Consider the following 23,766-nt stretch of genomic DNA (forward strand, 5'->3'; position numbering starts at 1 on the left):
TTGTATTATTTCATGTGATGGGTGATACTAGAACTACTACGGTCACCTACGGGAGAGTCAGTGATACAAGAGAGTCTTTTTAAGTCTTTTTATCCTGACAGAAACATGGTTTCGTTTTAAGGCTTTTTATCCTGACAGAAACATGGTTTGGTTTGTTAGAAAACCTTCGAAACAGCAATTTACAAGGGGAAAGTCGGACAAGAGACAAAGACTCGGTCAAATCATCTTTTTGACTGGTTTGGGAACTTTTTTTTTTTTTTTTTTGTGGTTGAAACATTTGGGTGGAGAAGAAATAAATAAATAAAACTGCACAACTTGTACTAAAATATTTATGTAATTGGTTATTAGTATAATATTGTTAGGTGTGACATGACAATAAGGGACGACTCAAATGCTGTTTTTTTAGATGCTACTATTAACCTTGTTAATCAAAATTTTATTTTAAGAACAATAATCATATCATGATAATATGAAAATATTAAAAATAATCATATATCTCTTTCATTTAGAAAACGTCTCTTTTATTTAAATTATATCACATAATTATATTATTAAAAAAACTAATTATTGATCATATATTATAATAATTAAATAATAAATATTTATTTAAATAAGCTATGTTTAATAAATGATTTTTTTAATAATCTAATTATTTGATATGATTTAAATGAAAGTGAAATTATTTGATATAGTAGAGTTTCTTAACTCTACAAATAGGGTTAAGATGGGTGAGACATATTTCACTTTTTAAAATTAATTTATTATTTTTTAAATATACACTAACAAATACGTATCACAATTTATTTATGAAATTAAAATTTTTTTAAATCAATACATTTGATAATTTCTTTAAATAAAAAAGATATACTAATGTAAAATAATTGTTTCATACGTACATTATTTTTCTTTAATAATATATAGCTCAATTAGTTAATTTAAGATTTAAATTTTAGCATTCTAATTTTTTTATCTACAAACCACATAAATTACAACTATTTTTATATAAAAAATTACATGCATAATCCATCCAGTTGGCACATTCTTGCCAAATCCAACCAGTCATTAATTTAACCTAGGTTAGACGGTGCTCCATATTACCAAGATTCTTTCCATCGCTCTGATTTCTGAAAACCCATAGGCTGCATGCTGGCACTTGCCTGGTTCTATTTGTCTCTATTGTTAATTCACTTACTAACTGCCATTAATCTTCAATCTTTGGGAGCTCCGATACCCTGTGAATCCACTGTCCAATTTGCTCCAAGGAGCTATATTTATTATAATTGCTTACCATCATATGTGTTGTACTTTGCCAACATGGCAAAAAATGGCCGCTGCTCATCAATCTGTATATGTTATGTTATTCATCAATATTCAAATATATAAAAAGAAAGTTATGGCTCGTAGCGGAAGGGTATTTTGAATAATACAACGATAATATTAGATTAAAGTAAGAAACAGATACGTACGGCGAAAGGGTAAGGGAGGAAGGAATAAAAAGCTGCAAGGTGCAAGAAGGTGAGGTCAAAGGCTGAAGGGCTGCCTGCCAGTTGCCAAGACTGAAGAAGCGGTTATAACATCTTTACTTTGTTAAGGTACAGGTAACAGCTGTCTTTTTTTTTTTTTGAAGAAACAAGTAACAGGTGTTAGGCACATAATTTACTTGCCACCCCACGACCATATCCTTTGTGCTGCCCCAATCAGATCACCATTGTTGTTCCGAGGGGGCCCCATTTAGTCATTTTCTGTTCCAAAGGAACCCTCCCTGCCTGCCCCACTCCAAAAACAAGAATGATTAGCAACTCATTAACAAATGCGAATCCAATCAAATAAGAGGAGCGGAGAGATAAATGTGTCGACTTTTTCACTTGTTGAGCCTTTTTCTGTTTTTTTTTTTTTCTTTGTTCAGCCCTTCAATAAATAAATAAATTTCCCTTCCTATCATTCTTCAAAGATTCCACCCATTTCAGTTTCCACCACCATTGCAGTCGCCTCTCCCTTTCTTCATCTTCTTCTTCCTTTTTCTCCTTTTTATATTCACTCTATTTTCCATCACAATTCACATTATTATTATTATATACTGTAACCAAAAAAAAAAAAAAGAAAATCTGATCAGAGGTTGGGGACTTCTCTTGGTGGGTGTTGATGGTTGGGTCTTTCTTCATTACCTTTAACTCTTTAAACAATCAGGTAATCATTTTGTTCTCTCTATTCTCTCAGATCAGCTTTTCTTTTTGTTTCTCAATTTAAAACCTTCTTTTTCTTCTTCTTTTTTTTTATTTGATTTAAGACATGATTTTCCAAATCTATTAAATTAACTGTTTTTATTCGATTATTTTTCCTTTAAGATACCTGCTTTAAATTTGGAATTGGTTGGTATTTTTTTTATGCTTTATATGATTGTGGGTTCTTGTGTTTTTTTTTTAAAAATTTTTTTTACAAAACATGAACAAAAATAGAATCTTTTCTAGATTATGTTATCGACCTTTCTTTTTCTTGATATTACCCAATCCAACCGGTTTTTCTGCGTTCTTTCTGGTTTGAGCTGAGGAGTGAATACAAAGCTTTCACTTTCTACCTACACCTTCTTTGTGCTGTCGTAGGCAAAACAAAGAAACCCAATACGCAGTGTTTGAATCTTATTTCTCTTTTGTTTTGGTAACGGAAATGTCAATTGTAGTATGCTCAACAATCGGGAATTGCCCTGTTTTGAACTGAATATTCTATCTTCACATAATTTGACTCTTCTGTTTAATAATTACATCTCCGCAACTAATTCAGGGGAAAACTGCAATTTTGCTGTGTAAAGATATTTCTTGTTTTGTAATTCTATTTGTTATTGGGAGCCTCTCTTTGATGCCATCATGTATTGTCTTTGTTGTTGATCTGCCAGAAATTCAACCATCTCCATTTCAAATCAAACTGACATTGAGCCTAGTCATAGAATTATCATGACTGGTGTTGATGATAATATTGCTATTATTGGAGATTGGATACCTGCTCCTTCCAGCCCAAGAACATTTTTCACAGCTATGTTAGGTGATGATATTGGCTCAAAGCCAGTCTCTGAAACTCCTGTGGAAAATAAAACTGAGGGACTCTTCCTAGGATCTCAAGGGATGATGATATCAGAGAATAGTGACAAAAAGGATGTTCTCCAAGGTTGCGAACAATTGAATGAATCAGGGTCAATTTCTGAGCAAAAATCAAGTTCGCGGGGCGGTCTGGTGGAAAGGATGGCGGCCAGAGCTGGATTTAATGCTCCAAAATTGAATACTGAAAGCATCAGGTCTGCTGACCTTTCACTTAACCCTGAAATTCGTTCTCCATACTTGACAATACCTCCAGGTCTCAGCCCCACAACACTGCTAGAATCTCCAGTTTTTGTTTCAAATTCAATGGTATGTTTACTATTGTGAAAGTTTTGATATCATCTAGTTATAATTCCAGCTTTTAGGAACAAAGTATAGATGGTATCAACTACCAACTGTAGTGGAAAACAAACTCCTTTAGAATTTAATTACCATTAAAGGCATTTATTTGATTAATAGCTTCCTTTTGTTTATTGGCGTTTGTTGCATACGAATTTCTCATTAATCTGTATCACTGCAGGTACACCCATCCCCGACTACCGGCAAATTCCCATTCATTCCTAATGGTATCAGTAGGAGTTCTATATCAGAGTCCCCTGATAAAAGTAAAGATAACTATTTTGAGGACATCAATGCATCAGCATTTGCATTCAAGCCTGTTGCAGAATCAAATTCCTCTTTTCTCCTAGGTGCAATGAGCAAAGTAAGTATGCTGTGGGAATTTGTTTTTGGATAATTAAACATAATGTTTATTCACGTTTGTTCCCACTTCTATTATTACTCATATTCTAAATACTCAAAGTTACTAAAATTGAATTAGAAGTAGTAGGAATGGAGTGAGTATTAATGTCAGTTTACCTTCTATGTAATGCAAATGAGTAGACCAAATTCATTTTATAGGTATTAAATTTTCCTCCTGACTGCAGATTACTCCAGCTAGTCTTACTCAGCAGTCCTTTCCGATTATAGAGGTTTCAGTTCAGTCTGAGAATTCTTTTCCATCTCAAAATGTAGAAAAGGGGAAACTCCACCCCCAAAACAGCAACGGGCTCAGCCTCGAGGCAGATTTCTCTAGATCATCAACTAAAAAAGACACCGGGAGTAACAACTTTGCAGATCAAAAGGTCTTTGATCCTGTTGTTGGGAGTGCTGAACATTCACCGCCTCTTGATGAGCCACAGGATGAACAAGGAGTCAGTGGAGATTGCATGGCTGGTGGTGCGCCATCTGAGGATGGATATAATTGGAGAAAATATGGACAAAAACAAGTTAAAGGCAGTGAGCATCCTCGTAGTTATTATAAGTGCACACATCCAACTTGTCAGGTGAAAAAGAAAGTGGAGCGTTCTCATGAAGGTCACATAACGGAGATCATATACAAGGGAGCTCACAATCATCCCAAGCCTCCACCCAATCGCCGAACAGCCATTGGATCATCTAACCCACTAATCGACATGCAACTAGAAGTCCCTGAACAAACTGGCCCTCAAAATGGTATTGATGGTGATCATGTTTGGGCAACTGCAAAGAAGGGAACAGATGCTGTTACTCATGATTGGAGGCATGACAACATTGAGGTGACATCATCTGCAACTGTGGGTCCTGAGTATGGCAATGGACAGGCCCCAAATAGTACTTACTTTGAATCAGGTGATGCAGTGGATGCCTCATCTACATTTTCTAATGATGAAGATGAAGATGATCAGGTGACACATGGCAGTGTCTCGTTAGGTTATGATGGTGAAGGAGATGAATCTGAGTCAAAGAGAAGGTTTGTATCTGACAAAATGATTGGATAGTATTGCTATTTAAATCACTATGTGATTGTTTTGATTTTTTCATACCAGGAAAATTGAAGCTTATGCAACCGAAATGAGTGGAGCCGCACGAGCTATTCGTGAGCCTAGGGTTGTGGTCCAGACAACCAGTGAGGTGGACATCCTAGATGATGGATATCGCTGGCGTAAGTATGGCCAGAAAGTAGTGAAAGGAAATCCAAACCCAAGGTTTTTTTCCCCCTTCCAATCAGTCATTGTTTGATCTTCTATATCCTCTCTCTTTTACTCTTTCATACAAAGAGCAGTTTGCTACCATCAGCTGTCAAAATAATGCAGAACATCATTTGCTATCGCTTCAATGCAGGAGTTACTACAAATGCACTAGTGCTGGCTGCACAGTGAGGAAGCACGTAGAGAGAGCATCACATGACCTTAAGTCAGTAATTACCACCTATGAAGGAAAGCACAATCATGATGTTCCTGCTGCTCGTAGTAGCAGTCATGTCAATTCTGCTACCTCTAGCACGGTAACTGCCCAGGCAGCTTCCTCTATCCAAACTCATGCGCATGGGGCTGAGCCATCACAACTTCACAACAGTATGGTTAGACCTGCGTCATTTGGTCCATTTACACTGCCTGGAAGGCAGCAACTGGGTCCTTCTCCTGGATTCTCTTTTGGAATGAACCAACCAGGCCTGGCAAACTTGGCAATGGCTGGGTTGGGCCCCGGCCAAGCCAAGCTGGCGGTTCTGCCTGTTCATCCATTTATTCCCCAGCAACCCCAGATTAATGGAATGGGTTTCATGTTGCCGAAAGGAGAGCCAAAGATGGAGCCAATGTCTGAACCTGGTTTGAATCTATCCAACAACACATCAGTATACCAGCAAATTATGAGTAGGCTGCCTCTTGGACCTCAGATGTAAATTATCCGTTTTTTACTCCATGAAAATTTCTTGTTCGGTTGTTCTGAGAAAAATAGAAGCATTTATGTTTCCAATATATAAATGAGCATTTCATCATCGCTCGGCCTTCCTTATTATTCTTTTGATGAATTGAACATAAGTTGAAATGGTTATGAGATTTCTTTTGATTTCTACTTGCACGGAGAATATGGAAGAGTATAGTACCAAATTTGGAACTGTAACACTTGATAGTTTGAACTTTGAGTTGAGGATGGTAGGTAGAAAACTAAGCCCAGAAAAAGATGCTTTAGTAAATTGTTACAATAAGTTGGTGTTTGACACGGAAAGCGGTGATTGGAGTAGCGAATGATGAAAGTCACATATATGCAAGATCTATAACCTTATAACATCTATTTATACTATATATAATAAAACTATTCCCTATTAGGATACTAGTTTGACGCTGTCCAAATATAAAATTATTATTTTACTTTGTTTAATAGAAAAAAATTATCATTTTATCGTTTAAATAAAATATACGAAAAAAAAAAAAAACAAAAAACTCAGATATGTGGGTTTCCAAAAAAGCCCATTTGAAAAAAATATATATCTTCAAATTTTTGTAGATCAAATCTAAAAAGCAGAATCACATCACCCGAACAGCCAACCCAAAATTCATCTACCATGGATCTAACCTACTACTTAACCAAAAAGAACAAAAAAAAAAAAAGTCTTCCGCACGAACAGTGCCTATAATTTTATTCACTTCCAACGATTGTGATTCAATAATCAAACGCCGAAATCCTTTATCCCAAACTAACATCAATCCTGTCTGAATGGCATAGCAAACAGTTTTTAACAAGATCCTTTCGTTCTGCACTATGAATTTAATGTGTAAGTTAGCTTACCCTTAAAATGCCGATTCACATGTCATGGTGATCAACTATCATTACCCCTTTGTTGCAAATGTGCAAACTGTACTTTAAGCTAATTTTGGATCCCTTTATTTCCAGTAAAAGAAGGGGAAGGATGTAGCATTGGCATTATTTTCACATAATTTTTTATTTTAATGATTAAAGTTCACATTTTTACTATTTTAAAATCAAAAACAAAAGATTGTATCTTTGTAATCAAAGGCCTCGATAATTTCAAATTAAAAAAAAAAACAGAATTCAAACAATTACCAAAGACCAACATTTGTTAGGTCAAGATGTGAACATGAGCCTTTCGTGTCAAAGGCTCCGTTTACATCTCACAAATTAATTGTACCGAAGAGATTCTTACAAATTAAGTTCATCAAATGATAAACCATCAATGAATACACCATTTGCATCTCTGGATTAAAAAAAAAATATGATTTGCCTATTTGCATTTTCTTTTTCCACTGATAAATTAGAGATTAATATTGACTCTTAAATTATATTAAAATATTTAATATGATATCTGAATTTTAAAAATTTTTAATCTAATACTTAAATTATAAATCTGTTAATTAATGTGATACTCATCTTTAATGTGACAAACAAACAATTTTTCAAATATCACATTAATTATAAAATTTATAATTCAAATATTACATTAAAAATTTTTAAAATTTAAATACCACATTAAATAGTTCATAATAATTTAGGGATCATTTATGACATTAACAGTATATTAAAATTAAGTTCATCAAATGATAAACCATCAATGAATACACCATTTGCATCTCTGGATTTGAAAAAAAACATGATTTGCCTACTTGCATTTTCTTTTTCCACTGATATATTAAAGATTAATATCATAATTGACCCTTAAACTATATTAAACTATAACTGTAAAAGTACATTTACAAGGCACTTTCACTAAAATTACATGAAGGATCCTTAGGTATATCAGCACAGCAAAAACTATGGTATGGAGTAATACCGACTCAATGTGTGATTTGGAGACCCAATTCTAGAGTAGGCATAACCAACTTCCCTGGTCTCTCTTCTAGGTTGCCATATGTAGTGCAGGCCGAGAAACTTATCAGCTGCATCACTGCATTAATGAACATTCACCATCTCCAGGTTATTCTCTGTCCTTTGCTGATAGACTGATTTCCTGTGATTTATCTCCTCTCTGCATGGACAACATAAAAACATCAAATCATAGCTAATAAATTGTTAATATAAAATCTCAGACACCAAAACTGCAAACCCACGGTAGGATCTAGACAACAGCTCTAATAAGGAACATCAAACAGCAAAGGAAAGAGGTATATAAGATCATATAACAGATTAGAACATAAATATGAACCTGAGACAGTTCCGGATTGATTCGTAATGAAGAAGAGCAACAATTTTTCGCTTCCTTCCTTTGTGCGGTTCCCCACCACGTTTCACCACTGGCAATTGCTTTATACCCTTGGCCTCCATCAACTCCTTGGCAATTGCCAACTCTGTGTCCGGATAACAGGTTAAAAGTCCACGCTCTTGCCCACGGTAGCTTATCCCTCGAGTGCAGACAGAGGAAACAAGGCATGCATTCACCTGCATAGATTTCTTAATGTCTTATTCAAAACATAAGAGAGAGAGAGAGAGAGAGGGCTAAAATCACATACATCAAGAGCTTCTGAATCACCCTTCGGGACATCAGTAGGCTTCTTGGACAGACACCGTTTAATATCACCATATGTGAGAATCCCCTCCAAAAAATCATCTTCATCAACCACAAGCACACAATTCTGATGGCTATCATGCATGCATTTCATCGCTTCTTTTACAGTAACAGCCATTGACACCTTTAAATACTTCTTTGACATGGCCATAGAAACCTACAGCAAGCAAGGACGCAGAATTCATCAAGTCAGGAAAGAAACTTCGAATAAGTGAAATATTAGTTAGGAGCTCAAACAACCAAGTAAAATAAGAAACTTGACCATTTTGAAAATCTTTTCTGGACGACAAGAAGAAAATTATACCCTAAGTTCTTCGAGAAGCGTATCTTCATCTATTGCTTCATGATCAGAAGCCTTTTCCATGACAGAGAGCTCCTCAGCAGCATAAAGGGAAGAATATCCTCTTGCTAAATTCCTCGTGTCAGATACTTCAGTCTCCTTGTTCTGGTTAGTCACAGAAGGAACCCATATCGCTAATCCAACAGCCCCCTATATGCCAAATTGACAGAGAAGAAAGAAAAAATAAGGTGGAAATATTTAGACAATGTCCCAAGATATGGCATCCAAAGAAACTACTCAAGAATAAAGCAAAGCTCTATAGCCTTGAAATAGAAAAAAAAATGGAAAATATTGCAGAAATCTTGTAACACAACAATATAATAACAAAGAAAGCCATAATTTAGATTTCATTTTCAAACCACGGGCTGTGGTGCATAATATGTTTCCATTCTTGGTCAGTCACTAAACTGAATGTTGACTTAATCCCAGTGAAGTTGGACTGCACTTAAACTAGGCCCTTTCACTTTTTTGTTTTGATAGAAGAAACTAGGCGGGCTATAAAAAAGAAATAGTAAAAAGAGTATATTCAAGGACTCCCCTGTTATCGATATTACTGTCAAGGAAAATTTAAAAAGCAAGCAAGATCACATACAAAATTACCATGAGAGGAAGTATTATCCTGTAATCCCTTGTCAGCTCAAAGAGAAGCAGAACGGAAGTTAGGGGTACTGAACAGACTGAAGCTAATGTGGCAGCCATTCCAACCTAAAGTAGAAGCTTAAATGTATTAAAATCATCATACATAAAATTGAACGGTATTTTGCCAAGTTCAAGAGATATTTTTGCAGAAACTCCCCGTAAATAATTTACCAGTGCATATGCTTGTGGCTGTGCAACAGCAGCATTTCCTGGAATAGCTGAATTAATAAGTTCAGCAGCTGAACCTCCAAATACAGCACCAACTGCAGCACCAATCATCAAACTTGGTGCATATAGGCCACCCACAAGCCCAGACCCCTTGCACAAAGCAGTGGCAACAACTTTGGCTGCTGCTAGTTGGGTTAGCAACCAGATTCCAGGCGCTGATGCGCTCTTCCCAGTATGTAGGATTTCATTGACATTTGTAAAGCCCCAGTATAGTATTCCAGGATACTTAAGAGCTATTATTCCAGCTCCTAAACCACCTAAAGCAGGACAGATTACAGCAGGAAGTCCAAATTTCTCCTTGATAAACTCAAATGCCTTTGTGAACCAAGAAACCAGGCGAGTGAAGACTACACTTACAACACCACAGAGCATTCCCAAAATCAGGTATAATGGTAGCTCTGCAAGGCAAAATTACATAAAAATTGTCAAGGATTGTCACGTTTCCCCTTATAAGCAGTCATTTCTAATTATATCTTTCCTTTGCATGGAGCTTGTTTCACCTATTCAGGTAGAAAAACCAAAGAGCCAGGAGTGTATGCCTTTGGAATTGATAATGTGTACTGAAATCACACACTATTTTGGCTGCGAACTGTCAAATATTTGAAAGCAAATATGCCCTCTAAATGTTTTAATTTTCTAATAGCAATGTGGGGGGTGGGGGGGATGCAATCAAAACATAAAGTTGCTGAAATTGCTAATCATGCAAATAACCACAGTTTAATTCCAGATCAATGGAGCAGCACATTCATCAATCTAACCATTAAACAACAAATTACTTTAGAAAGAAATATCAGAAGCTGTAATCACACCATGAAACTTACACAAATATATACAAGAATCAAACAACAATCCCTAAAATAAAGATATAAATTCAGGAAGGTGAAATACCAGCAGCAGATTTCAAATCATATGATGGCACAGTGAAAGTTGATTCTGTCCCGAGTAAAGCATTTGATACAGTAGATGAGATAACGGAGGCCAAAATTATCATTGCAGTTGTAAATGGAGGTGAGTTTTCAGCACGGAGAGGTCTTAACACAGTTTCAATAGCAAAGAAGCAACCAGCAACAGCAGCATTAAAACCTGAAGATGGGAGAAAAGTTGAAAGTTAAAAATCAATCACATCATCAGTCAATCTAAAATGATATTAAATATAGCCCCGTAATGAAATTAATAGGTCAGGAAGGAAACTTAAAAGCTTATGCCCATCAAAGCCACAACTACAAATGGAAGTAAGTTTACAAATATTTGGATTAGCATGCTCAAGAGGGCACTGTATTCAGTTATGGGGGGTTGGTTGTGGGTGGAAGAAAACAAACTAGAGATTCTTTTGCTAAAATAAAATAACTTGGCCAATACACAAGTCCTCAAATCGAGCTTTGCTAAAATAAAACCAGAGAAGAAAAGTTCCTTTGCAGTAATCACAATAATCTAAAAGAAAATTCAGTAGCTGGTTGTATCACACCCTAGCCCATTATCATTCAGTGATGTCATCCTTCAAATGACATGATACCCTGGACTGTCAAGAAACTAGTTCCTGTTTAATTGGCTCCCAGAGCATAGCCATTCATAATTAACTACCCCTGGGACCAAACTCTTCCAGATAATAGACTAGAGAAATACAGTACCTGTGCTAACAATATCAAAATCAAATGGATATGTACAGTTTTCAGTTTCTGCAGTGATATATTGTCTGTTCACCTTATGAATAAAATATGTAAACGACTGGTTAAATGAATTTGACATTGCAGGTAGTGTAACTTGGAGCTGTTCTGTTAAACTTGAGAACAGTGTTCAATTTAACAATAAGAAGAAAAAATAAAGGAAACTTGAGAACAGTGTTCACATTAGCCCATGGACTAATGTGAAGGGCCACAGTGATAAGGCATTCTCATCAATAAGCAAAATTCTGAGCAAAATAAACATTAACTAGAAACTGCAAAACTAGTAAAGTTGTAATAACACAACCAGTGTACCTGAAGCAATCCCAGATGCAGCTCCAGCTGCCACAAGAGCAATCTTCCTTTCTCTGTTGTTTTCCATCATTAATGAGAATCCATTGGCACATGATTTTCCAATGTCTACACTGGGGCCTTCAGGACCCAAAGAACAACCAGTACCTAAAGTTACAGCTGCCTGGATAGCCTTTATTGTGGGGAAGACCCCAGCAACCAAATCAAAGCCTTGTTGTTGAGAAGAACTGGATTGCCTTATTTGGTTCAATATCTCAAGTAAGCCATGCATCATTCCAACAATGACCCCTCCAGTAACGGGTATCAAAAGAATTCGATGCCAAGTATCAGCCAGTCTCTGTAAACGAAGCCATGCAGCACCCTCATTTGGAGTCCCAGCCCATGCCCATTCATGTATGACGTGAACCTGGATGAGTAATAGCAAACATAAATAGAAAGCAATTTGAGCACAAAAACTGAAGCAATATTGAACAAGAGAAACATTTATCATGTATGGACTAGGCTACTTTGCCAAATACTTTACCATTTAAGCTACAACATAAAAGCCTTTAGTGGAAGCAGTTTACACTTGCACAGCAAGAAGAAAAGTGACAAGGGAGACGACATTGGTAGAGAAAAAGGTGAAACAAAGTTTTGATTCATGTAGGCAGTTGGTTAGTTCAGTTGGTTCATGTAATCACTCTTAAGAGATGACATTAAGCAGATTTGAGATTCAAATCTCAGAAAACCCTCCATCTATCCGTAAGCTGAGGCGGCCTCCTTTGTACAAAAAATAGTTTTGATTCAAGAAAGAAGGATGCATGGTTGAAATTTTTGAGTCATTAAAATGGGGAAAAGAATTAGCATGGTTTTCAGTAAACCTAACAAAACTTTACATATTCATTGCCGCTTTAGAAAAGCTGTCAATAACAAACAAAAATAAAGCTACAATTGCAATTGCAAAGAATTGTAAGAGGACGGACCGTATATATACTATGAATTGAATAAAATTTATACAGAAGTCTATATCAATTAAGCCCTTTGGCTTTGGGATAGCGAATTAAAGTCAATGGTCGAAAGGATTGAGAGATCTGAGAATGAGAAAGGAAAATAAATGCGAAAGCATACTCCTTTGTTGAAAGCGGCCACAAAGAAACCGGAGGCGACTCCAAGCAAGCAGCCGACAAGCAGCAAGGCCCATTCGGGAGGGGCGCTATCTCCTAACGGATCAGCGGCATCCACAACGTAAGCTTGATTGTGTTGGTGGTGGTGATGGTGATCTAGGGAAAGCGGGGAGTAGCGGTCTCTGTCTCTGTCTCTGTCTCTATCGAGTCGTTTGAAGCTGTGGCGCCTGGGGGAGAACCCCCTGTCCAAATGCTTCAACAGATCTTTGAAGGCGATGTTATTGTTGCTGCTGTTGTTGCTGCCGCTTATCTGAGATTCGACATCCTCCTCATCACCATCGCCTTCTTCATCTTTATGGCTGCTGGATCTGAGCAGATATATTTGATCGCCGTATTCTCCTCCTCCCGTCATTTACTCGCTTCTTTCTATCTATTTGCCCATCCAATTCCCAACCCTTTTAATAATTTTCTCTTTCTCACCAAAATTGTTGTGTTTGGATGAGATGAGAATTGAGATCAGAAGCAAAGCAAGCAATATCGAGAACAAGAGTTTTTATTGCTCTTTCATTTCATTCATGGAATTCTGTTTTCTTCCGAGTTCCAACCATTAATATATATAATAATAAGAAAACTATTAATAGTACGCGCCGTTTGGCTCCCAAGTCCACTCGCTCACCAAACAGAACTGCAAAAGGGTTTGGACTCTCTTTTTACAGGCGCGTGCTGCCGTGCGACAAGCATTGACGTGTGGTTCTGTTCCAAGTCTCAGCTTGACACACAAAGAAAAACCTCAATTTGACGCACAACCAAACCAAAACCAAAACCAAAACCAGAAACAAAAGCAAAAAATCCGATCGGACGAGCAGATGAGGTTTTATACTTGTTGCATCTGAAACCCTAAAACCAAGGTGCGCGATCTTCTTCTTCAAAAGTTTGATCTTCTTGAAAACAAGATTGCACCTTCGACTATCATATCTCCAGTTGTTGGATTCCCTGCAAATACAACACAAATTGTTCTCCTTTTCCACTTAACAAGCTGACTATTTAGATAAGTCTTGCTCTTCATTTCGTACTACCTCTAAACATGCATGATAGGCATAGAAGTCCTGGGAATGGCTATAGGTCTAGTTCTATGGGGATGGGGGTTGCCGCCACACGGATATCCCCTGAAACTTTCGGTAGAGGCCAGGGCTTTTACAATTCAGAGTATCGCAACTTCAAGCGTGGTTTTGGGCGTGTCCAGAGTCACCCAAAATCGTTTCAATCATATCCACGCAAAGGCACTGACATATTTATGGAAGCCGGCCGTCTTGCTGCGGAATATTTGGTCTCTCAGGGATTGTTGCCCTCCAGTGTGATACCTGCCAAATGGCAGAATTATAGGTCACAAGAGGCTGATAACTTGCATCTTAACCCCGATGGCCGAACGTCAGCTCTTGCTCGTCTGGGACATGCTACCTCTGATTTGGGTTTAGGCAGGAGGAGGTACCTTGATGATTATAACTCGACAGGGTCAAGAAATCTTGCTAAAGGAAAAAGGAAAGAGGGATCTTATCGAAGTTATAGCTCCGATTGGGGTCGAGAATATGGGAGAAGCGTGTCATGGTCAGATAGAGTAAGGGTTTCTTCTGATTTGGAGATTGACGACGATAATGTTTCTGGACATCACGAAGAAGCACAAATAGGTAAAGATGTTGGTAATGGATTGCAGAAGCCTGTTTCAAGCGAGTTTGCACCAAAAAGTGAGGAATTAGATAACTCAGAATTTGCTGGTAAGTACAAACTACAGGATGAAATGGGCTTAAAGGCTAGTTCTTCGGGTACTGGGAAAGATCTAAATTTGGTGACTAATGGAGAACTCTTGAAGAGATCGGATGGTTCAACAAATTTTAGTACAGAAGCTGGAGAGCTGAAGAATGGCTGCAATAATGATGAAACTGAAGAGGAGGGTACCATGAAGGATTTATCCTACCAGCGTTCTTCTACAGAGGATGATCTCTTGGGCAAGACTAGTGCAGATTTATTGGCACTCTGCAAATTTGCCAAGGTGCCTACAAAAACACGTTCTTCATTGACATTGAAGAACTTAAAGGCTGACTCAGTTTCAATGAATGAACATGAAAGTGTTTCTGATATTGGAACTCCCAGTGGTCCTCAAGTCTTACTTGAAGACAATTCTCCTTTAGGTTCCTCTGGTGATATGCTGTTAAATAAAAGTCAGAATTCAAAATGCCCTGATTCTGAACTTTCTAAAGATTTGTCTGTCCATTCTTTTGGCGATGTGGGGGACTTGGATCATATTTATGGTGTTGAGCAGGGTAAGTGTACAAGGTCTCAGTCTCTCCCTGATAGAGCCCTTTTGCAAGACAATGAGCAGGAACAGATTCATGGGATGCCTGGTCTCCAAAGATCCAGCTCTATGGTTGTGGTTAAAGAGAGAAGTGAAAAACGAAGTTTGGAGTGGAGTGATATTAGGGAGGGAGCCAAAAAACCAAGAGAATGGCTTCAGCCTTTGTCTACCGAGGCTGAGTTCTTGCCCTTTTCTGATTCTGGTGACAAGAAAGAAGGTTCAATAGAAGGGACAGCTTCAACTTCTGAGAAAGTCGGTGTGGCTGTTGATAAAGAGATTCAAGACAGCTTGGTTACTAATTCTCAATTTCCAGATGGAGATGGTGAATCAAGTGTCAATTATGCACAAGAAAAGTTGCTTTTTCCAAATGCTTTCAAGATTTGTGACCTCAACCTGATGGAAGCTTCTGATATAAATGAAAATCATCATAATGATCCAATTATTATTTACTCCACTGCTTCAGAAGCCAAAAATGAAACAGCAACAATTGATATAGATTTGTCAATGAGTAATTCCAACAATTCTGGCGGACGCTGTAGGCATACAAGTAACTGTAAGGAGATTGAAGTAATTGATCTAGAGAATGATTCTACTCAAGAAGACAAGGCTGTTGATAATTTGGAGAGAAAGTAAGTTTCCTTAATCAGTATGTGTTGTTCATAATTCTGCTCATCTTTTCTTCTTCTGAATAGAAAGAGTGATGAAATAATCTTCGCAACTTGGTTTTCTGTTTTTCCCCCCTTTGTACCAAGTGCAAAGTGCGTCATGCAGTAGTTAATTCCTCTAGGCCCCCGCCTTCATCTTGAATTTGACTTGTTTATCATGTAGGAGTGAACCAATGTTTGCGAGTATGAATGGTGATATGACTGATGTACCGGATCATTATGATGGGCTTATGATCACAGAGTTCCTCAGAAATTTTTCCAATTGCCCTCCAGAGGATATTAATCCTCACTCTCTGCAAAATGAAAACATTAATACTCTGCAGACCGAGGACATCAATCCTCTTCAGAGTGGGATCGGCCTTCATAATGGAGAGGTACAACACTAATTGCTGTGAGTAGGATATCCATTCTGTGTACAAATCTTTATGTTATATACACCTGGAATTTTAAGGGTTCTTAAAACATGATATTGAATTGGTGATTATTATTATTATTATTTAAATAGCTATACTAATGATTTTCAGTTGAATAGTTTAAGTATTTGCTTGATGACTAATTTGTTGCCTTTTATTTGTTTGTTTCAGGGAACTCTTGCAGATGACGACTCCATATATATGTCCCTGGGGGAAATACCATTAAGTATGCCTCCTATTTATTTTTATGGTTTGCTTCCGTGTAATTCTAATCTGTAGTTGATCTGTCTGATCTGATGCTTGGCTGGACTTGAAATTAATACGTTGTACATTCTTGCATCAATTGAATATTGCAGAAACATGAAATATGTTTGACGGCTGTTGTTAAAGGAAAAAAAGGGAAGTGCGAGGAAACTGCTTTCTTTTTTAGGCATTTTAAAATAATTTGGAGAATTTACTTTTAATTTAAGTTTTCCACTTTTGACTGCCACCATTTCGTATACTGCATTTGGTACTGGGGAAAAAGTTGGTATTTGCCACCAAATTAGCCCTAGCTTACATGATCCTTGAGAATACATGTTGAAAGAAATCAATAGATTGCTTATAGAGCCAGCTTGTTTGAGCTAATGGAAGCATGAAGGAAAAAATATCTTTTTGCATTTCATGCATTGAAAGAATTATTATCCAGCAAAGATAAGGATTATGAAACTTCTTGCATGTGCAAGCAAATGGCCTAGATGCTAGATAGTTTATTTAGCTGTTCCAGATGGAAAAGATTAGCAAGAATAAGATTGACACTTCATAAAGGAAACAACTGTAGGATGGCTGAGAAAGGAAGAGCTAGAATCTCAGGTTTGGTTCATTGATGGAAAAGAAGGTTAAGGGAAAATTAGAAAATTATTGTTAATTGATAAATCAGTGACTAATTAGATCCATTTTTTTTTCTGTAGGTTTGATTTGGAAAAGAAAACTAAATAGATTTTCAAGGAATAGTTAAGTCTTTCTTGTCTCTCCTGTAGTCACTTCTCTACCTCTCCATTTTCCTCTGTCAATCTGAACGTATATAGAGAGAGACAAGTAATGATTTTCAAACACCAGGATTTTGCAATGACCCTATGGTTATGCTAATTTTGAATTTTCTTTTCCATTTCATGTAAATCAGGTGCTAAGATGTGTGGTGGGGAAAGTTACCTGACCTCCCATAGGGGGCTTTCATTTTAGCTTGTGGATACTGATTTCTGAGATTAAGAACATCCCGGAATAGCTGCAAACTTGTATACGCAAATACCATTGTAGTTTGGGTTAAATTCCACTAGGCGAAAAACTTTTCCGCGATTTTCTTTCGCTTGGGACTTTTTTTGCCTTCTGATAGTCCAAAAAAATCATGCTTAAAACTATCATTCTTAATTACGTGTTGCATTTTAATATAATGCCTATAGCTAGGTTCTTACTTATTATTGGTAATAATAAGTTAAAATTTCTGGTTCCATTAGCATATGCTTTTCCATAAATATGGTTCTGCTATGAATTCTCTTTCATCTTTTCCAATCCATTCATTTGTCAATCCTGAGAAGCTATTGATGATTTGTTACAGGCTTTTTGCCAACCTGGGAGCAACCACCAGCACAAGATTATAGAAAGCCCTTCTGATTCTACAATCGGTCTAAATGTGTGATGAAATACTGCTCAGAATGTTAACATTAGTCACCAAGGTTCCTTTCTCACACTATTGTTAGTTCCATCCAATTTGCAACTTGCTTTTCATAAATGATGTTTGTATATCTTTCCTGCTGATAGGAATTTGAGAGAGGATGATTGCTTTTCTCGCATTTGGCTGTTGCACAGCAGCATTTCACAAAAGGAAAGTTCATCATGTTGATTTCTATAGTATCTTTCTTGTACTTTTTTGCTTCAACTGGACTGAGATGTAGAATGATATCAAAGTAATCAACTTAAGGTCTATTTGCCTATATATATATATTGGTAATATTTTGAAAAAGAAACTTGAGGATTATCCAGATTGAGATCAATTTTGAGAGGGTTGTTATATATAATGACTACATGTCATTTGTCAGAGCCCTCGTTACTATTTCTGATGAGCAATGATGCTTTCTTGGCAAGTCGTACTAAGCTTAGATGGACAGTGATAATTACACGTAAAATTCTGGAATGTTTACGCGGGAAAATTTCAAGGTTTTGGAGTATAGAGCTCAAGTGGTTGTGTTTTTTTTTTTTTTTTTTTTTTTGTGAATATGAATTATGATGTATAATTTTATATTACATGAATATATTAATTGCAAATAATTTACAAGATACGAGTAAAAAACTAATTCATAAACGAGAAATAATTTCGTTAGGTGCTGGATTTCAACGTTGGGTTTGTGCAAATGCCGCAACATATTCCGAATTAACAAAAGACTCCTACAGGGTATGAAATGGTGCACTGCAACTCTACTGCTGGAAAACGAAACCCATTTTCGATCGTTCAAGTACAAAGCAACCCATTAATTGTTAAACCTTAATAAACATAAGATAAGCTTGGCGATGGCGTCACAACTCACAGTAAGGAGGAATTTGAAAGACTGAAGCGTACAAGGGATCCAATGACGTTGACGTCAAACTGTCTGCCCATGATCCATGTGGCTGTGTTATTGTCGTTTTCTTTTTTTTGTTTTTTAATTTATCTGCACTACTCGATTTTTTGGCATTGCTTTTAGAAAAACAGTTGAAAAAAATAAAATAAATTAAAATAGAGGGATGAAAATAAAAGAAAACAAAAAAATTGAAAATATGAAAAATAAAATAAATTATGTTTGATTCCTTAAAATGAAAGTAAAATTGATATAAAAATTATTATCATATTTCCTTTCGTTTGGAATAGTAATTCTTAATTTTCCATATAAATTTTTTTTTATTTAACAGTAAGAGGTTCTTGAATTTTTTATAATACCTTTTTTTTAATCTATCCAAATAAATTTATTTACGTTAAATTTAATAAATTTATAAAAAAATTTTAAATTTTTTATAATTTTTAAAAAAATTCAAACCCAAATAATAATTAAAAAAATACATTATCACCAGCACTTAAGTCAACCATTCCGTGGCTCTCATTAAATTTCTATTCCTGCCATATCTAATATATAAATTCTACAAACGTTGACCCTCTCCGAACTTGTTTTGATCATGCCACATGTCATACATGTTTCCATTTTTTACCCCTTCCCTACTGCAGCTATTTTCTTTCCCTCTCTTTCTTCTTTTTTTTTTTTTGCCTTTGGTTCAAGCTTTTCTTTTTTTTTTCTTTTTCGACCTCAATAAACCAGTCAACTCTATGGACTGAATGCACGGTCTTCCATATCAAGACAAATACGAGATTACTCCAAGCTAACTTAGATGCACAAGACCGATTTGAAATCGCAACCTTTGCACAATGGCTGTTAGACATTGGTGATGGCAATATTCAAGCTCTGAGCCATAATGATCACGAAAACCCTTCATGGATCAAAATATTTGTAGATGTACTGCTTTCATTCTCTGATGATCCAATACACGCGATTGTTTCAACTGTTTATGCTAAATTGCTGGATAATTTTTCTAAGATTGATTATCTTAAGTAGAGAGCAATTGTCACTCCTTATAAATGAGACTGGAAACAATCAATTCTTATGTGCTTGATCTGATTCCAGGGGAGTGCAAAACCTATTATACTATCGGCAAAATTTCACCAGTTTTTAACGGTCGAACGGTTCAGGAATTGTTATATCCAGTTGAATTTCGGAACTCCCTGGAGTTCCCTGGTATTCCTAACCCCAAACTTGACCTTAAAATAGGTTCTATAATCATGTTGCTCAGAAATATAAGCTAATGTTCCGGCCTATAAAATGGAACAAGATTATTGATCACGGAATTAGCTCCAAATAACATTAAAAGGAAGATTTTGTTGGGTGTTTCTGCTAATAACAAAGTTGTTATACCTAGGATTGTACTCATAGTTAAAAACAAGAAATGGCCATTTACTTTCAATAGAACACTGTTCCCATGCAACCAATGCACTGCTGGTTTTCTCTTCTGTGCTGGGAAATTTGTTGCACTTAACATCACGAGAAAATCCCACTGTTTATGTAAGTCTATTCCTGATAAACTCGATAAACCAAGCTTGCATGCACCCACTTCTTAACATCATTCTGTATACTGTATTGTAGCATTGTTCTGGAATTGTCCATAAAAGATGCCACGGGAAGATAAAGATCCTGTCCTTTGCTGCATAAGCTGAGAAGCTAATTGGAGCTACTATATCAGAGCTACGAGGCCTGAAAGGGTTCAACAAGATGATTCTGCTAGCACCTATCCAGGCTTCAAAGAACACTGAAAGAAACCCCACAATTGGCCTGACCTCTAAAGCCCTGGAAAGAAAAATAACGAGTTTCAAACTCTTTGATTGTGATAATAACAGAAAAAGGAGACTTACCATCCAACAAGCTCAATCCTCTTCTGTGCCGTCAATTGCCCAAGCCCTGTCTAACACATCACTTCTGCCAGCCCCAAAATCTACACCAACCAAGAATACTGAACTGGAACTACCATCATCACCATTTAATAGCCAAGTTCAAAAAGAACTATTTTCAGAAGAATCACCTGCAAAGAAACCAAAGACAGAGTAAGCATGTTATGCACCATGAATCACACACACATTCTGAACATTCTGCATTACAGACATATTTTTAACAAAGTAATTGTTCTGAACAGAGACAAAGGGAAGGGAATAATGGAAGCTTAAAACTAGCAGCCCAATCAACCACCAGCGAGGAACTGCTCAATCTTTGCTCTTTGTTGTCAGTGCCACTATGAAAGAGGACAAACATTTTTTATTACTCCACAAATGTTTGGACTTACATTCAAAATATACTTTTGTCATTTTGAGTTTTGGGGTATATATTTTGAAAAGTAGTACTACGAAACAACAAAGATTGTAAACTCTAACAACTACTAAAGCTGCTAATAAATTACAATATGTTTAAGTTTACTGCAATCCAACACAAATCACAACGGCTGCTGGCTGGCTGTATCAAACTCAAGTGCGAGCTCAATTCTTTATGCATTAAAATAGATATTCCTTGCCCTCTCCAATTCTCAACAGACCAACCTAGCCGACATTCAATCCCAAATTATCACTGCCAACCAAAGCAGCTCGGCACCAAAAAGTAAACAACTAATAGTAAACCATTAGTAGCATATATTACTTATTCAAAACATATCAATACCGATACATCAACAACAATGATAGTCCTTTTAAAGCTAAAAAAAATACAACTAGTTAGTATTTATATATACACATTGATGAAAAAATGTTTTTTTTTTAATTAAATAAGTTATTAAGGAGTAATGATTAGATTATTTGTGTATCTATAATGATCTTTATCTAAGGTTGATAGTTTTGAAATCTGCTGATAGATTTTTAAACTATTAGTTTCATTGACTAAAGTTTAATCTATGACAATTTAAGTATAAAAAAAATAAGATTAATTGAGTTTGATATCACAAGTCAAAGTGACATCAATTTCATTAATAAAATTACTAAAAAATTAAAAATAAAATAATAACAAAAAAATTAAAGATATTCACATCTTTTAACTTCAACCGGAAAATAAAGCATGGAGAACATGATCCTTTGGATCATGATTATGATTTATGAAACATTATATTTTTAATTTTTGAATGATGTTTAAATTTTATGTTATTAGAGTTCTTGTATATAGATATATTTTAGTATTTGAATATATATATATATGATGAATTTAATTATTTTTATTTGACTTGTGAGCAACTAAGACTTTAACTTGTATGCTTGTTATAATTTGATTAAACAAAAAAATTGATTGAATTTTTGAATTAAATTCAATCAATTAGCTTTTTTGAAATTACAAAAATTTAGTTCAATTACTAAAAATAAAAAAGATAACCCAACCAATTCAATTTTGAGTATTTTGATTATGAAATTAATTGAGATCGAATTAATGCTAATAGTAAGTTAATTAATAAAATATAAGTTGTATTTAAAAATTTAAAAATAATAATATATAATATAATATATAGGAAAACTCAATAACAAAGAGTTTAAGAGTTGAAGAAAATAACATGGTACAAATAGGCTCGTATTTACATCAAGTAGCCCGACCTTGAGAAATATTCCATTAATAAAAAAAATGCTACTGATTGGCATCGGAATTCATCAGATTGCTTTGATAACAGGGATTATGAAAGTTAGAGAAGAGAGGAACAGACTGGAGCTCTCAACCTAAAAAAAAACAAAAATCATTTCATGTACAAATGCATGCATATAGGATGATTATGAATTCATGATCATGTTCGTATCATCATCACATCCATGATCGGCTTTGTAGTTGTTGAATAACATGAATACATGATCATGTTCATATCTACATGATGCACTCATTAAAACACCTAAAAATCTAAAAGAGTGTGCTTAAATATGTAAAATTTTTATCTATTTTATGATGATAATAAATTATACATAAAAAAAATTTATAAAAGGTTCATATTTATATTTGTATGAATAGGATCATACAAAATAAGCATATTTGATTAAAAAGTGATATGAGATACATTCAAATATAATTGTTTAATATCATTTTAATATATTCATAATATATTTTTTTTTGTATTAAATTCTGCATTTTATTATTACTAATTTATTTTTATTCGTTCAAAATTATTATCTAGCATCGTATCATATGTGCAAGATAATATCTTACTATAGGTTTTTTTTTTTAAAGATAATAAAATAATAAATAAATATATATAATTTTTGGATTCAACATAAAAAGTTTTTTTTTTTTACTAATATATAAAACTTCATGTTTATGTAATTGGAATTGGTATATATATATAATCCCACTGAAATTTTTTCTGACAATGCCACGGGTAATTGTTTCTTTATTTTACTCAAAATCCAGCTTTAATTAGGATATGTTATGTTAATCTCAATATTTGCCTTATGTAGTAGCTCTTTACATCAAAGTAGAGGGTGTTTCAATTCAAACCAATTTAATTGATCAAAATCAATTGAATATGGTTAGGTCAATTTGGTTAGTTTAGTTTCGATAGTTGTTAGTTAAATAAATTGATTTAATCGATTAATTTAATTTATTATTAATTTTAAAAATTAACAATTGAATTAATTAATTTTTTAAATATATTTTTAAATATATTATATAATATAAATATATATAATATTTTTATTTTTATTTTTAAAAATGATAAATATAACATTAGTAACAAAATTATAAGATCAATTTTATTAAGAAAAAATTATCATAAAATTAATTTTCAAAATTGATTACAAATAAATGATAAAAAAAAATCGATTTTTTGACTGAATTGATCGATGATGTATATTTTCGATTATTAAAAATAAATCGATCAATTTGATTATATTTTTTAAAAAATTGATTACAAAATTGACTTTTAATTTTTTAGAGTACTACTACTAACCAATTTTGTAATCATTCCTACGAAAAAAGACAGACAGAAGCTTGTTATAATGTTATATGCCCCTAGGAGCGGAGCAGATATTAAGGAAACTGGAAGCGGTACAGCAAAGAAATACTAGACGGAGTGCTTGTAGG

The 23,766-nt window shown here is 35.0% G+C and overlaps 3 protein-coding genes across 6 annotated transcripts; 2 read left to right on the forward strand and 1 right to left on the reverse strand.

The window, feature by feature from the left end:
* The first annotated feature begins 1,710 nt into the window (after nt 1–1,710).
* Nucleotides 1,711–5,976, forward strand: WRKY2 (WRKY DNA-binding protein 2). Its single transcript, XM_022877397.2, has 6 exons — nt 1,711–2,187; nt 2,891–3,398; nt 3,610–3,792; nt 4,016–4,860; nt 4,937–5,095; nt 5,232–5,976. Exons 2-6 carry the CDS (start codon nt 2,949–2,951, stop codon nt 5,788–5,790), a joined length of 2,196 nt encoding a protein of 731 aa, XP_022733132.2. The 5' UTR covers nt 1,711–2,187; nt 2,891–2,948; the 3' UTR covers nt 5,791–5,976.
* A 1,508-nt stretch (nt 5,977–7,484) lies between these two features.
* Nucleotides 7,485–13,277, reverse strand: CLC-F (chloride channel F). Of its 2 annotated transcripts, XM_022877392.2 has the most exons (9): nt 12,697–13,277; nt 11,593–11,995; nt 10,505–10,699; nt 9,560–10,014; nt 9,350–9,454; nt 8,714–8,899; nt 8,354–8,566; nt 8,050–8,282; nt 7,485–7,872 (listed from the first exon to the last, which is right to left on the reverse strand). In XM_022877392.2, exons 1-9 carry the CDS (start codon nt 13,102–13,104, stop codon nt 7,797–7,799), a joined length of 2,274 nt encoding a protein of 757 aa, XP_022733127.1. In that variant the 5' UTR covers nt 13,105–13,277; the 3' UTR covers nt 7,485–7,796. The 2 variants fall into 2 exon arrangements, with proteins under 2 accessions (XP_022733127.1, XP_022733128.1); XM_022877393.2 differs by lacking the exon at nt 9,350–9,454 and having other exon boundaries at nt 7,544–7,872.
* A 57-nt stretch (nt 13,278–13,334) lies between these two features.
* On the forward strand, nt 13,335–18,092 carry LOC111287137 (uncharacterized protein At4g26450-like). Of its 3 annotated transcripts, XM_022877394.2 has the most exons (5): nt 13,335–15,671; nt 15,871–16,081; nt 16,292–16,346; nt 17,715–17,832; nt 17,918–18,092. In XM_022877394.2, exons 1-4 carry the CDS (start codon nt 13,777–13,779, stop codon nt 17,768–17,770), a joined length of 2,217 nt encoding a protein of 738 aa, XP_022733129.2. In that variant the 5' UTR covers nt 13,335–13,776; the 3' UTR covers nt 17,771–17,832; nt 17,918–18,092. The 3 variants fall into 3 exon arrangements, with proteins under 3 accessions (XP_022733129.2, XP_089615516.1, XP_022733130.2); XM_089759390.1 differs by lacking the exon at nt 15,871–16,081 and having other exon boundaries at nt 13,633–15,671; XM_022877395.2 differs by lacking the exon at nt 17,918–18,092 and having other exon boundaries at nt 13,633–15,671; nt 15,871–16,098; nt 17,715–17,800.
* Nucleotides 18,093–23,766: the final 5,674 nt, after the last annotated feature.

The sequence above is a fragment of the Durio zibethinus genome, chromosome 4 (genome assembly GCF_047325235.1).
Source record: "Durio zibethinus cultivar Kanyao isolate XHJ-2024 chromosome 4, ASM4732523v1, whole genome shotgun sequence".
Lineage (NCBI taxonomy): Eukaryota > Viridiplantae > Streptophyta > Magnoliopsida > Malvales > Malvaceae > Durio > Durio zibethinus.